We start from the raw sequence: 17,110 nt of genomic DNA, 5'->3' as shown, positions 1-17,110 counted from the left end.
TAATTGCGGTCTCATGCCAGAAACTGCGAAATCCTATCATATATAAAACGCAGATTTATAGTCTTAAGAAAATATATTTAATTAACGAAGGCACATCTCCTGTCTTAGATTCTTTCAGTACAAAGGGCATTTAAATTACTTAAACGCAAAAGTAGCATTGAAATAATTATAACGCCTGACTGAAATCAGTGGAATGAAATGTATTTCATAATATATTTTCAGTTGCAATTGTGCTAGTATTGATTATTGGTATTTGCAACATACGTGGAATGCGCATGTCTATCTGTTATGATATGATATCGACACTGCAGAGTGTTTACTATAATTGTTAACTAATTGAAGGTAAATTTAATATAAGTTTAATGATTTTATTATTAATTGTTTTTAAGTTTTCATTTTCTTTCGGGTTAAAATTGTTCATGTTTGGAACCGTCACATAAAATTTGAAGTTTAATTGATTATATTCCTTAGCAACCGTGTTTGAGCTATTTACATGAATGCATGTAATGTAGCACTGCCGTAATATTCAATCAACTGTGTTTTATTGTTGCAATCATTATTTGTATGACTTTAGAATATCAAATAATGCATGGCAGTGTGCATACATGTATATAGATACATTGTATCATTGAAATGACAATTTTACTTCCGGGTTTATTTTTGACATTTACAAGTAGCAATAAGTCAACGTATTACAGTGCTATATATTTTTGTCATGGGAAGATTGTGTTTAAACTTTACCCCTAGTAACGCGTTATTGGGATCGAGTAGAAAACCGATTAATTTCAAAGAGTAATCAAGGGAAGCAAGGTAATAGCGGTAATCAAAAGAATGTATTCCAGGGACAAAGACCAGACATGGAAAACAGACATACACAACAAAGAACATAAAGTAACTAAAAGCATACATACAAAGAGTAATTAAGGGAACCAAGTTTATAGCGGTAATCAAAAAAATGTAATCCAGGGACAAAGACCAAACATGGAAAACAGACATACACAACAAAGAACATAAAGTAACTAAAACCATACACACAAAGTAACAAAAGTAAATAAGCAACTCGGACTCCACTAAAAACTGGGAGCATGGACCAGGTGCACCGGTATGGTAAGCGCCATCTGCTTTTCCAGAAACATCTGTCAATAGTAACATTGTTTTAAATGTTTATGTAACAAAGTAAATGAGCAACTCGGACTCCACTAAAAACTGGGAGCATGGACCAGGTGCACCTCTGCTTTTCTAGAAACACCCGGCGAGTTGCTCATAAAAAGTCAAGTCCGGGGTAGACAAACGAGGAAAGGAAAACTATGACCCGTTGAATAAATCAGTTTTCATGGTGATGATGGATACACCATAACGATCCACGAGTTCATGATGACGACCAAAAAACTTTTGTAGTGATGACTTCAATCTTGTAGCAACATAACCCTGTTCCAGAAGCCTATTTGTTAGAGTTCTAGCGCGATACTAAAAGTCTGCGTAGTTTCGGCAAGCTCTGGCATAACGTATGAGTTGTGATACGAACACTTCATACGCAGGAGCCGAAGGGATGTTGCCACAGGGAAACAATGATAAAAACAATTAAATTCAAAAGCATATTTACAAACTAAATTAATGGATGGAAGAAAGTTTTTGCAAAACTTCAACTTATAAAAGGTTGGGATAAAGAATTAAATGATTTATATGGATACGCACTTGAGGACAATTGGCTGTCCCTAAAATATTTCTCACAATAACGTCTTCGTCGGTTCAACAAGCTTCCTATATAACTAACTGCTGCAGACAAGCCTTTCCAAATCCACGGAAATTTTTCAAATCAAACGTCGCGTAAAATAATTTACATTTCCCAACTTCGTAAGATTCTCACATTTTCTGAGAGGGCTTGCTGCAGCGTTTTGCTCGAATTTACCACAGCCTGTTTGCAGTTTTTTTTTAAATTATCGTTCAAATTACTCATAAGTTTCTTTAAAACATTTGCCATTTTATTCATGTCATTCCGTACTAGAACTCTCATACAATTATTTCTTGTTCTTATCTCCGAGATCGAAATATTTCCATATTTATTTTTTTCTACGAGAAATTTGCACTGAACGTATTGTTTATCGCCATCTTGTTTCTATGGATATTTTGAGATGTTCCCTATTACCTCACAATGGAAGAGCTGAAATACCACAATTTCCCGCCATATTTCTTGTTCACTGCCAATTCAATATTATATGTGGTTAGTCTCATATTGGTTACCAGTTGTAACATTTTCATTCTGAACTTTGGGATTTTTCTTTCACTAAAGGTGAAGAGCAGAAATATGCATTTGATTTCAAACTAGTGTGATCTAAACTTGTTGACAACTTTGTTAATATGTTGAATATATGCCTACTCAAGTAGGGACCGTATGGAATTAAGATGTGCCTCCTTTTGTGAATGATTTGTGTATGGTTAAATATTAAAATTTTGATAATACTTCACCATTCACAAGTAATAGATGTATAAGATGAGTTGAATCATGGAATTTCGTAGCGGGATTATGAAGTTATTATATTTTATGGAACATTGAAAGTGCTTGTACATGTATACATAATGTATGCATGTTCACGTTGTTTCATAAAACTTCATTTTTATGACATAATAAAACTTCTTTCAAAATGAATAGATGTCACAATTTAGTTGAATTGACAGTCCATGTCTTTATTAAAGCAATACATTGTGCAAGAAAAATAGAGCTAAATTGGATGAATTGCTCAATTTTCAATATTCTAAAGATAAATTAACTTGGAATAGCACATTTTCATCATTTCAAAAATCACACCAGATTCATCATGAGTTTTGTATATCTACAGAGAGATGGCACTCATCCAATCATACAAACAACGGTTAAAAACATTTTATGACGATATAGTTATGGACGTTGTACACACATATTTTGAGCTAAAGGTACTCGGAAATATGACATTTGAAAAACTTCTTGAAGAGAATTTGCACATTCTTTTCCACATGTGGAAACCAAAAACAAAATGCTGTGAATGTTTAAACAACCCATTAACTGAATCGAAGCGACGCCAAGAACTAAACAAAAACCAATTTGAACTTTTGTATATTAGCAAGGATCAAAGCGCATCAGATAAGGAACACATTCACGCAGAGAAGTGCCTTAGAATATTCACTCCAAACACGATGACATTGTCAGCGGGTGTTATATCATTGGATATCTGCTTAGTATATATTTTGGTAAAGCATTGTATGACACCTGGGTCGTTCCCAGGTAACCCAAGTGTCATGGAGGATATAAAGAATTGTAGAAACTTTCATGCACATATTGGAACTAATGATAACGATATCAGGCAGCAACTGGAAAATACATGGAGCACCTTGGAATCATCAGTACAATATCTAGCTGACATTCTGGGACGGGCATATAAGCATGGGCTACAGAAAAGAATTGATGCGTTAAAATCCAGCCATGATTTAGACTACAGTTTAGAAAAGGTATGCTACAAAACTATTCTTCCTATAATAACAGGTATTTTACTGAACAACATGCTTATTCATCTTGGCAGAGAAAAAGTCGTACAAACGGACAGCGAAATACACCGACTTACAAATGCAAATAGTCCCTTATGTCCATTTTGTTAAATTGCAGAAATGCAGTTTATTCTTATTCACTATATGCATCTGTCTCTCGACAAAATCATAACATATTCACCACCAGTGAGACTTATGAATGGTTATTTGTTTTCTTTTGCAGAGATTTGTACAACTATTCATAGACCACACCGAACCAGTGGGTAAGGCAAACCCCCCCCCCCCAAAAAAAAAAAAAAAAAAAGACAAACACACACATACGCAAATTATGTCAAAATTACATAAATAAATATAGGGAAGAATGTACCGTAATTGTTTTTAATTACTTTATCGTTTTCCTCATTTTAGTTATGGGGCGGAAAAATGGTTATGACTGTTTGTTGATATTTCAAAACTCGCTACTAAATAACATTAACCTATTAATTGATGCCGTTGTTAAATTATTTTAATTGACGACCGACTGTTATCTATTTACAACTTTGCCCTCTTTAATATATATTAATATAGTTCAGGATAAAATGTAAATTGAGAACTGTTCCGTCCTTCGATTTTTTGATGACTTGCTTTGAATGAGTGTATTTTTTTACAAATGGAACTATGTGAAACGATTTAATTTGCTTTTTTTATTTAAAAAAAAAGTAACCAAGGAAATCAAGATTCTGGCGGTAATCAAAATAATTAAATCCAGAAACAAAGACCAGACACGGAAAACAGACACACATGACAAAGAACGTAAAATAACCAAAATGATACATAAAAAAGAAATAAGCAACTCGGACTCCACTAAAAACTGGGACGTTGGACCAGGTGCACCTGTAGGATGAGCGTCTTCTACTTCTCTACAAAAACTTGCCGAGTTTCTCATAGAAAATCCAAGTCCAGGGTAGACGAACGAGGAAAGATAAACTATGACACGTTGAACAGATCAGTTTTATGAGTATATAAGCAAACATTTAATTTCTACTACAGGTAAAATTAATTTCCGTTTTGAAAGGACTGAATTCAAGACGAACACCACAAAGCTAGACAGTGATTATCAAACAGAAGGTGATTTGAATCCAAAAGTTATCAAATAGGTGTTAGATAAAGAATTTATTAGTGTAAAAGTTTTGGGATATGCTAAATAATCATAACTTAATTGCACACGTGACAAACTTAGTATGAAAACTGGTTCTTGAACAGTTCACTTCTTGTAATATCTGATGGTGTTTTCGTTCCATCAATTCCTAGATGAATACCCCGCTCGATAGTTACTTGCCGGTTTAGGCTTTAGGCGGTCCACCTTGACACCATTTTAAAATGTAAAAAACGTTTGCGTAAATCGCTTATTTTGTGCATTATTTTACATCAATCCCTTCAGTTTATGCATTTGAATTACTGCAGATTATAAATCTTCGAAAAACAAACTGCGACTACTTGAAACTATTTCAAACTTCAGATCTGCAGGTTAGTGAAACGTGTCAATTCAAATGAATGTAGACAAATAAAAATAATAAGACATTAGCTGTTTTGTTTTTTTATTTCTATTAAAAGTTGTGACGTGCATATTGATATTTGTATAAATAGAGTGAATGTAATTGTCTACAAACATTTTCATATGGAATGAAACGGAACTGTTCATATATTTGGCAGTTTAAATGTATATTTTTCAGTTCAAACTGTTTCAACCATGATCTTTTATATATCGATTAATATAATTGATATAATTAATGAATATAATTCCGTTCTCAAAATGTAGAATTCGCCAAACCTAAGTAGAAGTCTCGGACGAGAGGTGATTATTGCGTATAAAAAACTCACCAAAAACACTTTTGTTTCGAAACAGCTTTACCGCATAAACAGTCTTTGTTCGGCATTCGGTTGGTGTACTACCCTGATAAACATCACATAGATTGTGTATGATGAAATTTGCACTTTGAAAGTCGGAATTGAATGTATGATTTAAAAAAAAAATGGTTAAGGTAAAGACAGTACAAGTGTAATAGGAAAATAAAGCATATGGAGACCAAAAGTCATTGTTCATAAATTCATAAATTTCGACTTATAATACTGCTGTCTGACCTTTATATGAATGTTAAACTTATGATACTTTAAGCAACAAAAAAGAAAAATGCATGTCATGTTTCAGGTTGTAAACGATACAAGGTGTACTGGAAGTTTGAAAATCTAGCTGACGATTCTGAGGTGAAGCTAATAGAAGAAAAGTTGAGTTGTTTAGCGAGAATTTCCGACTTCGTTGTAGAATGTGTTTATGAAGGATCGATTGTTGTAGTTACGACAATAAATCTAACAACTATAGAAACGACCAGTTCATTGCAATCTATTACTGGAGATTTCTTAAAGCAGCTTGTTGGAGTAGCTGAGCTTGACTCGACAAGAGAAAAAGTAGTTCGCGTTGAAGTTGAAATCGTTGGTGAAGCAGTGGATTCTCCTGTTTCAGAAAAAGGTTTGAATAGCTATTGTCTTTTTTTAAGAGAAGATTAAGAAAATGCACAAAGGCTATGAGTTATCAATCTTTTGGGATAACAGTTTGCAAATGGAATCACTCTGAAAATTAATCAATTCTTAAATATGTTCAAAGTGCATGTTTATATTTTTTCGTAAATCTTCATTCACTGAAAAGTTGCTTTTTTTAAAAAAAAAATTATCGGCGTTTAAAAGCGTTGGAATGCACACAATTTTAATGCTGTCAGTAAAGTGATAATGTATATTGTAGTAAGAAAGAATGTTTTTAATCGATTTATTCATCAATTGCTTTCATTTTATTCCTCATTTGTTTTACCAGTATACAGAATATATATTGTATCTTATGAGAGTATTATACAGTTTACAAGTCCACTATTAGTTATCGACATCTCTGTATTTTAATCCCGTATGGTGGCTAATTTTGACGAGTCTCATTTTTTGCGATTTGAAGACAAAAGATATACGAAAAAAATTGACATTTCTTATTTTGACGGATACTTAATGGTACACAAAGTACCTAAGCCAGGAGTAAATTCGCAAAATTTATTAGACAGACCGCCAACTTACGCGAAAATTATAATATCCTGGCAAAATTACCGCTATACGATATAACATGCTCCTCTACTGGACAATCCTTTCCATTAGTAAAAACGTAAACAATTATACAGCGGTTACAAAACACAGCGCCTTTCTGAGAAACATGTGAAACCAATTTAATTTAAAGACGTTTGCTGGCCTGACGACCTCATTTGTTTCCGAAGTAAAAAGGCTTATCGAACAGCGTTTTTGCTTACCGTGCCGTGTGCCTTTGTAACTGGCAGGGAGCGTCTAGTGGCATTCTTGAAAGACATTGTAACAAGGTGCGCTTTCAGACTCTTTCTCTTTCTAAAGGCAGTACTTGGAAGAGTAATCATGGGAACCAAGGTTATAGGGTAATCAAAAGAATGCAATCCAAGGACAAAGACCAGACATGGAAAACAGATATACACAACAAAGAACATAAAGTAACTAAAATTATACATACAAAGTAACAAAAGTAAATGAGCAACTCGGACTCCACTAAAAACTGGGAGTATGGACTAGGTGCACCGGTAGGGTGCGTGACGTCCTGGGATGAGATAGAGGGCCAAATTCAGGACATCCTTTTTGAGATCCTGATCTGTCTATTTATTTATGTTGAAATGAATTCCTTATTTTTTTTCAGATTGTTTTTTCTATTATTAGACCGGAATATTTATTTTAATAAAATTTAGAATTAGAAAGTTGACAATCCCCATCTGAGGCATAGCATTGAACATCCTAGGCAACCAAAGCTAATGATCAAAATTAATTTTGAAGGGCACCTTGACTCTGAGTTTGATAGTTTTTCTTCTTAATACTTTTTCCCCTAAAGAAGGTCATAAGGCCTAAATGTTTGGCTTATATTTTGCAACATTTTAACGTTTTATTCATATTTTATATTTGTATAGTTCCTTTTTATCTTTTAAACGTGGCCATTGTTCACTAATTTATTATTCCTCTTTCTAAACTTTACCTGTCCTGCTCTTTAATACGGAACTCCTCGGAATGCGGGTAAATTATCTACCCTTGATTTACACAGCGCTTTGGATGTCGCTTCCGTCCTAATGAAAAATTCGTATAGATATAAAAATACAAACACAATTCTTGATCATATACCACTATTTATCTGCGCAAAATATTGATGTCGAGAGGTGAGTATGGACGTGAAGGAGATAATGTATTTCGAAACCAATATTGTGTAATACCGAATACGGTTTAAAAGCCAGGGAAAGGCCTTTCAGATGAATATAATCTATTTCAGAACAAAAGAGGTTTCTAGCCTTGTTAGTATAGCAAATTGGCTAGTGTCAAATTTGTGAAAAAAATGGCAAAAATTTTCGCCAGAAACTGCTTATAATGGTTAAAAACGATGAATTTAAAATTAAATAATAAAAAAAAAATGAGTGCCTATGATTTTCTAGCAAATATATATTTTAAGAGAAGAACTCAAAACTACCTAAAACAATTTCTTGCCCTGTTTCATCATTTTGCCTTGCTCGTGTTTCTGTAGTGCGTACAAACTCTGTTTTATATTAAATTTAAAGTTTAATCTCAACATACCAATGACATTTTACTTTCAGATTTAATGCTGCCTTGACTTCTTCATTTGATAATATATTAGATTTGTATAACATCAATTGTGCTTTTGATGTAAATACTATAAACTGGGAAATTTTCGCGCCGTGTTTTATGTGGTTTCTGCTATAAATTTGATCGTTCATCAAATTTTAATGTAATGTTCTTTCAGGAAAATGTCGCGACAGTTTAATCCGCGTTACAGATGTTGGCGTGGAAGTAGCGAACATTAAACTGCCACCAACTGTTTACAGAATAATAATGTAGTTTGTCCAAATAGCAATTTTTTTTGACTTAGAAAAAGTTCAATGTAAGTATTTGTAAGAATCGTGCAAAATGGGAAAATATGAAACATGCCTGTCAAAATTCAACTGATCTGACAATATAATTTAATTCAAGGATGCTTTCTGTATTTGGAAAGGCCATTATTTGATCTCTGCATCACTGGATTTGTTCAGAAATTTTCAATAAGATGTTAAAAGAATCAGGTTTTCGACAGAGTCATCTGCCTTTGAAATATTCATTTTCAGTGCATTTCAAAAAAATTGCAACTCAATACACCAGGATTATATGGAATATCTATCTTTTTTTTTTCCTTGTTTCTGATGATGCAAATTTTCTAATTGAACTATCAAAATGACAGGTTTTATCATACAATGTTTTACTCATTGCCTGATTCTTACATAGACTGTCACTTAAGTATTGATATATATACAGGACTAAGAAGCGTGTATATTTTGACAAATGAGACCTTTTCTAACTTTAGTAGAAATTCATTAATTTATTATTGCACTTTTCAGGTTTAGGATCGCCCATTGAAATAAGAGATGAGGAAAATATTAAAAAGCAATCATTTCAATTTAAAAAGAGAGAAATCAGGAAAAGATTGAGTATCCCAGAGAAAGAAGAATTCCCAACGAAAAGACGAACAGTGCCTGCGACAGCACCAAGTGACCAAGAACAAGGTAATCTTATAACAAATGTCCGAAGATATAATTCAGCCCAAGAATAACAGATTTATAAGGTAACACCAATCGCTTGTTTACATTAAGATTAAACACCAGTCACTGAAAAATGGCATACTCATATATCATTTCATTTTATGAATAATACAGAACACCAGGAAAAGTCGATTAACTCAGTTAGGCTGATAGTTTAACTTCAAGTTCACTGGACTTGAACGACTTGATAAAGATTCATATGCAGTTCATGGTATATCTATTTTTAAGTTATCAGTCACCAATACTTAGTGGATGACAACTAACTTAAACGACTGTGCTAACTGGCTTTGGGACTTGAGTTTTTATTATAAATTTCGTACTTTTAGGTTGAAATTTGATGAAAATTTGATTGAATCTTAGTGACACTGTGGTAGGTTTTCAAGAATATGTATGTAGAATTTTGTACAATAAACACATGCTAATGTATGTTTTTGTTCTTTCAAATAACTTGTCCTACTATTTGAATTATTGCGTTACAGCTATAGCAAGAATAAAGCCAATAGTTGCTTCTAGAAGTGATACAACTGGTTTAAGTATATTCGAGGATCCAAGGACTCACAGCCAGCGTAAGTCTTTCTTCATCTTAAACAAAATAAAAGAAACACCAGTAGTGTTTAATATTGTTCTGTGAATTTTCAATGTTCAAATCCACGTAAGAGAACAAATACTTTCATATGGACTATATATTTTATTCGAAAATTGCCCTAAAGTTGGAGTGTCCATATCACAACTCACATGTTATGCCAGAGCTTGCCGAAACTACGCAGACTTTTTGTATCGCGCTAGAACTCTAATAAATAGGCTTCTAGAACAGGGTTATGTTGCTACAAGTTATCACTACCAAGTTTTATGTCGTCATCATGAACTCGTGGATCGTTATGGGGTATCCATCTGCTCCATGAAAACTGATTTATTCAACGGGTCATAGTTTTCCTTTTCTCGTTTGTCTACCCCGGACTTGACTTTATATGGGTAACTCGGCGGGTGTTTCTAGAAAAGCAGAGGACGCTTACCCTACCGGTGCACCTGCTCCATGCTCCCAGTGTTTAGTGGATTCCGAGTTGCTCATTTACTTTTGTTACTTTGTAATTTTGATTTTAGTTACTTTATGTTCTTTGTTGTGTATGTCTGTTTTCCATGTCTGGTCTTTGTCCCTGGATTACATTCTTTTGATTACCGCTATAACCTTGGTTCCCATGATAACTCTTGGACATTCCGAGCAATTATCATACAAAGTGGATTGTATTTTACAACAGGATCTTAAACAGTTGTCTCTTGTGTTTTCGGTAAACATAAGACGATATTTTTGTGAATTGATTATTATGTTATCGCTGAACTAATCCAAAAGCAAGGCATGTAGTTAAGCCTGGTCTTTTGATCCCAGGTTTCGTTATATAGATGACAAATTATCGTTAAACATTCATTATTTCATGGATTTTATTCTATGAAGCCAGCCTCATAGCATGGCCTACACTTCGGGATCGATGGAATAATAAAACTATTGACCACAAAAAAAAAAAAAAAAAAAAAATACAACAAAAAAGAAACGACAAACACGATTATAATTTACTCCGTATTGTGAATTTTCATTTGATCTATGATAACATTCCTTTAGCACTTATGTATGTAGCCCATAAGTCAAACCAGAGCTTGCCGTAGGAACGCATTATATTGTACCACGTTTGACTTCTTCCAATAAGGCGCCTTGATCAGGGATACGTTAGAAGATTAAAGTCATCACTACCAAAGTTTTATGGTCGTCATCATGAACACTTGAATCGTTATGGTGAATCCATCTGCACCTCGAGAACCGATCGACTTGTCTCATAGTTCTTTTGTCCTCTATTATCTACCTCAGTCTTGACTGTTGGCTCATCTGGCCATGGGCCAAGTCAACTATTGCCATCTCTCGTCTGTAATCGTCCGTTGATTTGTTTTAAAAGCTTAATTCTTTTTTTCTTTTATAAATCAGAGGGTTCAAATTGTATAATTATATAATACAAATAACTTAAAAACAGTTGGGTTCAGCTAAAAGCTGACACGGATAACAGTTCTTTAGCGAATTGATATGGACATATGCCGATATTTAAAAAAAAATCAGTTGACAGATGTTCGAGATGCGGGTAATGAAAAGGACACATACACTACTGATGAAGCTGGTCCAAATTGCTCACTTACTTTTGTTTTTTTGAGTGTGATGTTTTGGTTGTTCCATGTTATTTGTTGTGTGTGTCTGTTTCCCTGTCTGGTCTTTGTCTTTAGATTGCTAGAAAGGTTAGTAGTTAAAGTTGTCACAATAGTGCCTGATGCAAGAATAAGCAAGGGAAAGGAAACCAAGATTCAAGCGGAAATGAAAATAATATATATTCCAAGGATAAACACTAGACAGAAAAAAAAACTATGAACACAAAATAACGAAAAATCACAAGAAGAAAGAGAAATATCGAACAAGACCTACTCCATTCAAAACTTTGATTAAATAAATAAAAAAATATGTGTTATCAATGAAAAAAAAATGTAATGTATTTTCTAATCTGCAGAAAAAAAGTACAATGAAATTATTATAATGCCGCATCGTCTATATGAATGCATCACTTTCCTATAAACAGTTGTTCAGCAATTTTTTTTTCTGTGTCATATTTTTGAGTATTTTGACACACTATATTTAACTATATGTATATTTTTGTTTCATTTTATTTCTATTTTGTTTGGTGAGAGTGAATGACTTTGATAATTGTAATAAATATCATTTATTATAATATAGCTTAGTTACAACATTCACTAATTTGCAGAACTACCTCCTCCTGTTGTTTCATACTCTAGTGTTTACTCACAAAGTACATTGACACGGAGGGTACAGGATGGTATGTTATAACACTGCTACTATTATGAAAAATTCAAAGTATCTATTGTTGAAATGACACGTTCTTACTGCGAGAGTTATTACATGTGGTCTGATACATACAATTTGAATCTAGATATTGTAAATAAAATATTTTTTCCAAGAAAATCAATGTCAAAGCACGGAATAGCTTTGACCAAATGTTATCTTCATCGTTGTGATGGGGTACAATTGGACTTTTTATCGTGAAAAATGAATGGGCACATCCGTGCTTTAATACTATAAGTATGTAGAAAGTTAGTTTAGCAAAATAACAGACATAGTAACAGTTGTGAAAAAAAATATGTTTATATACTTTGTTATATTATGATGGTTTCATTAATTTTTACAGTACCGTCATCCATGGTCTGTCAGGCTCGTTTTGAATATCAGGACATATCGGCTGAAAAAGAAGAAGATGGTACGTTGTGAAGTTGGTTGATATAATATTTCATGGGCTAAGAGGGCCCACCTTCCAGTCATCAACCTTATAATGATCTTTGTATACCTTAATTTCTCCCATTTACGAAAAAAATTGTCGCGGTTACAGTTACGGTCATTGAGTTATATGTTAAATGAAAACCTTAGAGCAATCGAAATATCTCTTAAATTCGTATATTTTCCGCTTTCGAAAGCCTTTTAGTTTTTATGCCTTAGACCTTTAGACAATAATGGCTTATTTGATATTTTTCGTTAAGTACATTGACAATTAAACCGCTGGCGTCGATTTAACACAAAGTCGTAAGTATGAAAATGATCGTAAATTATGATGTCACAATGCTATTTTATGTTTTGACGTCATTACTTACGATCTACTTTACACTGACGACTTTTAGTGAAATCGATGCCTTGGGTTCTTAAGATGGCTAATTGCGATTTCCAGTCAAACTTTACCAAACACGGGCTAAAACGGAATATCTTTTTTTCCATAAATGGTAATATGTATTCGACTCTTTAAGTGATTGCAAGACGAAAGTGCCTCAAGTATGGCACTATTCGGGAAATTACTCAATTTTCTATATTATTAAACCAGGAATAGCATATTTTTATTGTAACAATTTTCCAAGAATATTGAAAATACTCCCCTTCCCCAATAAAACAGGATGTGTATGACCACCTATGTTAAGCAACATATAAAAACTTGTTGTAAATGTTATATATTAAAAAAGTTTCCTCAGTAAATTGAACGCATTAAAACGTGAGAAATGTTTGTTTTTGGAGAAAAGCAAGATATAAGTCCTTTACCAAACAATGAGGTCCATACTTTCAGTTTTGGGCTGAATATATGTACAAATATACATCATTCATCCTTGAAGTCTGGTGTATCATTCTATATTTTGACAAGTTTATCGTATCTGGTTAAAGCAGTTTTTGAACTTAATTTTACTTTTGTGAACTTAATTTTACTTTTGTATGGCCCCCTCGCAATAGCATACATCTGACTTAAGCGAAGGCCCTACCCTAACTTTCATGAAATAGTTTTATGTATATATTTTCAATGTATGTAATAAATCAATTTTAGTATCTTCATTTGTGAATAAGCTCTAAATCGGAAACAAAGTACATAGTATATCAATAAATTGTACACAAACAAACACAAAAACAAAACAAAACTAATTGAAAAAAGTTGTGTATGTTTTGATGACAAATTTGTCTTGTTTATTATGTAACATCTTATACGATTAAGATCTAGAGCTTTTATTCATTAAATAAAAAAAATAAATAAAAAATGGCCATTACGGTGGTTCCTTATAGCGCTCTATGTTACTCGCAACTCTTTACATTTTTTAATTTAGTGACTCGCTGTACGTATAAAATATACGATATTTTTTCGCGTCATTAAAACACTATCTTAAGAGAAATTCACTGGACTCACTGTATATATCAAATACATGAAAACATCTTACGAAAGTAAAACAAACTATATTAAAAGTAATTCACGTGTTTTGTAGTTCGAAACAGAAATGTCATTGCAGCTATGGGGAAACGACATCTACAATTCTATGAGAGTAAAATGTTCTATAATGCTTTCCAATCGTTGAACTTCAGCCGCTTTTTAGCAATTATTGGAGCTTCAGGAGATGGCAAAACATCTTTAGCTGAGCACTTAGCAATGCATTTGAAGAGGATGGACAAAGACTACCAATTAGAAATAATTCATGACCCTGAAACATTTGCAAAAAAATTAAAGGTCGCAAAAAAGCAAGTTTTTATTGTTGACGACCCTTTTGGGAAACAAAACCTCAACGAAGAAGTTCTCACCGCTTGGGTAAAACTCTCAAGACAATTAAAAGATAGCATTTCAAAAGATCATACTCTAGTCCTTTCAACAGTACGGAAGCCGCTTTATCAGGCAAATCAAAGGCGGATTAATGAAACAATGTTAACAGAGGCCGTTTTTGATTTAAGTCAACCAGAAAATCAGCTTTCAGGCGATGAAAAGATAGGAATGTTAAGGAAATGTCTCACGGTAGATGAATTACCTGTCAAACTGTTGAAAGAAATACAGGAGCAAGGTTATTTTCCTGGATACCCTCTTTGGTGTCATTTCGTAAAAAGTGAAATCGGGAAACGAAAATACTCTTCTCTTTATATTCGTAGGCCAGAAATTGCAATTAGGCAAATCGTTGAAGAAATTAAAGATACTAATCTGAATCATTATTGCAGTCTTGTTTTAGCCGTTCTTAGTAAAAATGCAATCTTTGACGTCAACGATTTGATAGTGTGTGAGCGCGATTATGGAAAAGACGGAAACCCATTGCAAACAAAAATATTTAACATAATGAAGTCCTGCAACGTGGATTATAAGCGAAATGATTGCTCCATTGAGATGAAAAAAGCTTTTGAGCATTTAGAGGGAGTTTTCTTCATTAAAGATCATTCCGAATACAGAGTTCTTCATGATTTGATAACAGGCACTGTTGCAGAGATGTATGGTGGATCAAACCTTCATAATATTTTAGAATATAGTGATTCAGGATTTCTGAGAGAATATGTGCGAACTAAACATGCTGCTGATGTTGAAGATTTGGGCGTTTGTATCAAAATGACAAGAGAAAGTTACTGTGGACTACTGGCCCAACGATTTAAACAAGACATAGAAAAGGGGAACCAAGTGGACGTATTTCTTAATCCCTCAATATCAGATATTCATTTTCGGCCACATTTTATCGATGTTTTAATGACATTAAGTTTTTCAGAGTTGAAATCTCTGATGTACATACAACCTCCGATGGCAAACTCTGAGCTCAGTATTATTGTTAAATATACAAAATTTGCCTTAGATATCGCGATTTTGTCATCGACACCGTTTCATTGGTTATGTAGATTAGGTCTTGTTGACGTTTTCAACTCTGTTATAAGTAGGGTGGGGGATAAAAAGGTATTTGTTGAACAACTTCCAGGAAGTACGACGCCTCTTCACTTTGCCGCAGGCTACGGACATTTAGAAATTGTTAAGAAACTTGTAGAAATTGGAGTTGATATCAATGTCAAATCATCTCTCAAAGTAATGAACAGTGATAAAATTGGAGAATTTTACTCGGGGTTTACTCCGTTATTATACGCTGCTCGCCAAAATCATCCAAAAGTTGCAGAATTTTTACTACAAAACAAAGCCGATCCAAACATAGTTAGAGACCACGGTGGTTCTCCGATGTTACTTGCAGCTGACAGAGGCCACACCGAGGTTGTCAGAATATTACTTCAATACGGAGGAGATCCTGACATCTTTTGTGATCACGGAACAACTCCTTTGATTCTTGCTGCACAGGACGGACATTTGGATACTGTGAAAGTGCTTATTAAACATGGCGCGAAATTAGACAGACAAAAATATGAAACAAACATTTCTGCCTTGTTTGCGGCAGCTAAGAAAGGACATATTCAATGCGTCAAATACCTTGTAGAAAAGGGCGCCAATATCAACCTTAAAGGAGAAAATAACTTAACACCTTTAGCGGTTGCAATGCAAAACAACCATAAAGAAATCGCAGACTATTTGACAGAAAGACAAAGGCAAACTGAATGAAGCCTGGCCATACTTCGTTGATTTGCAATTTGTAATTTCGATATAACAAAACTCGTGAAACTGTCGTGATGTTACTTTCAATATAAACAATTAGTAGAGTAATGGCTTACGGACAGGGCTTTGATTTTCTTCAATGGAAATGCATGGTTAAAAATGTGTGATACTGAATGTGATTTATAAACGTTTAGTCCTTAAATATGTATTGCGGTCTATTTTCTTATTTGGAACCATTAAGCCATTTTGGCAACACTCCATTCCTTAATGGTGATGAGTTCCACAAGACGTAACTACCTGTCAGACTAAAATCAGGCTCTCAGTGCGTTCACGGCTATACCTTCAAAACGAATTGAATACAGTCAAGAAGTGCATTCTCTGTAACTTTTTATTTGATATGACCAAAAAACTGACATGTCAAAATTGTGTGTGTAATTACATATAAATGATATTTACCGTATCTAAAATACATGTAACTTCTAGTTTGAATTAGTTTTTACCCATTTTAATTTTTCATGCACAAGGAATAATTTCCAAAGGGAACAATTTCGAACCGAAAAGAAGACATCAATATAAATAAATGAAAGTAAATGAGCAATTCGGAATGGTATGAGTTCTCACACAAAAGTACAAAATATCAAATCGGACATAGCGTTTCAGACTAGAAGAAAGCAGAATCCGCTCAGTATATCAAAATCTCTACTCCCAGGATGTATGACGTATCTGTTAAATAAATCATCAATCAATCAATTAATCTATCAACCGGTTTTGATTTACATTTGATATACAATAAAAGCATATGTCATTCCGGTAACCAAAGCCGTGGTTTACTTATTATGAATAAATATCTATCTCAGTGTACTGCACTTTAAAATGATTCTGCAAATTAAAGTTGATTCATATCAGATTTAAAATCCAATACTTTGTTGTCCAACCTAAGCAATAATCATCATTCATGATATAATAGACGTTTATAAGTTAATTTTGTGTTACAGACAATGATACGGCGTACTCCCTTTTCTA

General features: G+C 33.5%; 1 protein-coding gene across 3 annotated transcripts; it reads left to right on the top strand.

The window, feature by feature from the left end:
* Positions 1-265: 265 nt before the first annotated feature.
* Positions 266-16,576, top strand: LOC148606652 (uncharacterized). 3 transcript variants are annotated; one of them, XM_088545880.1, is made up of 10 exons: positions 266-342; positions 3,099-3,483; positions 3,743-3,782; positions 4,549-4,626; positions 5,708-6,025; positions 8,982-9,146; positions 9,662-9,748; positions 11,975-12,046; positions 12,416-12,484; positions 14,016-16,576. In XM_088545880.1, exons 2-10 carry the CDS (start codon positions 3,172-3,174, stop codon positions 16,091-16,093), a joined length of 3,219 nt encoding a protein of 1,072 aa, XP_088402006.1. In that variant the 5' UTR covers positions 266-342; positions 3,099-3,171; the 3' UTR covers positions 16,094-16,576. The 3 variants fall into 3 exon arrangements, with proteins under 3 accessions (XP_088402006.1, XP_088402004.1, XP_088402005.1); XM_088545878.1 differs by having other exon boundaries at positions 2,838-3,483; XM_088545879.1 differs by lacking the exon at positions 11,975-12,046 and having other exon boundaries at positions 2,838-3,483.
* The last annotated feature ends 534 nt before the right edge of the window (positions 16,577-17,110 follow it).

The sequence above is a fragment of the Perna viridis genome, chromosome 9, assembly GCF_037379345.1.
Source record: "Perna viridis isolate PV_CMFRI_1.1 ecotype Kerala chromosome 9, ASM3737934v1, whole genome shotgun sequence".
Taxonomy (NCBI): Eukaryota; Metazoa; Mollusca; class Bivalvia; order Mytilida; family Mytilidae; genus Perna; species Perna viridis.
Note: the sequence above shows the minus strand (reverse complement) of the source record. Positions and strands in the feature narration are given on the sequence as shown.

Coding starts and splice junctions, on each gene's coding strand:
- LOC148606652 (XM_088545878.1), top strand. CDS start 2,842: ATGGCACTCATCCAATCATACAAACAACGGTTAAAAACATTTTATGAC. Junction 3,783..4,548: donor AGACCACACCGAACCAGTGG/GTAAGGCAAACC, acceptor TTTCTACTACAG/GTAAAATTAATTTCCGTTTT. Junction 6,026..8,981: donor TTCTCCTGTTTCAGAAAAAG/GTTTGAATAGCT, acceptor TGCACTTTTCAG/GTTTAGGATCGCCCATTGAA.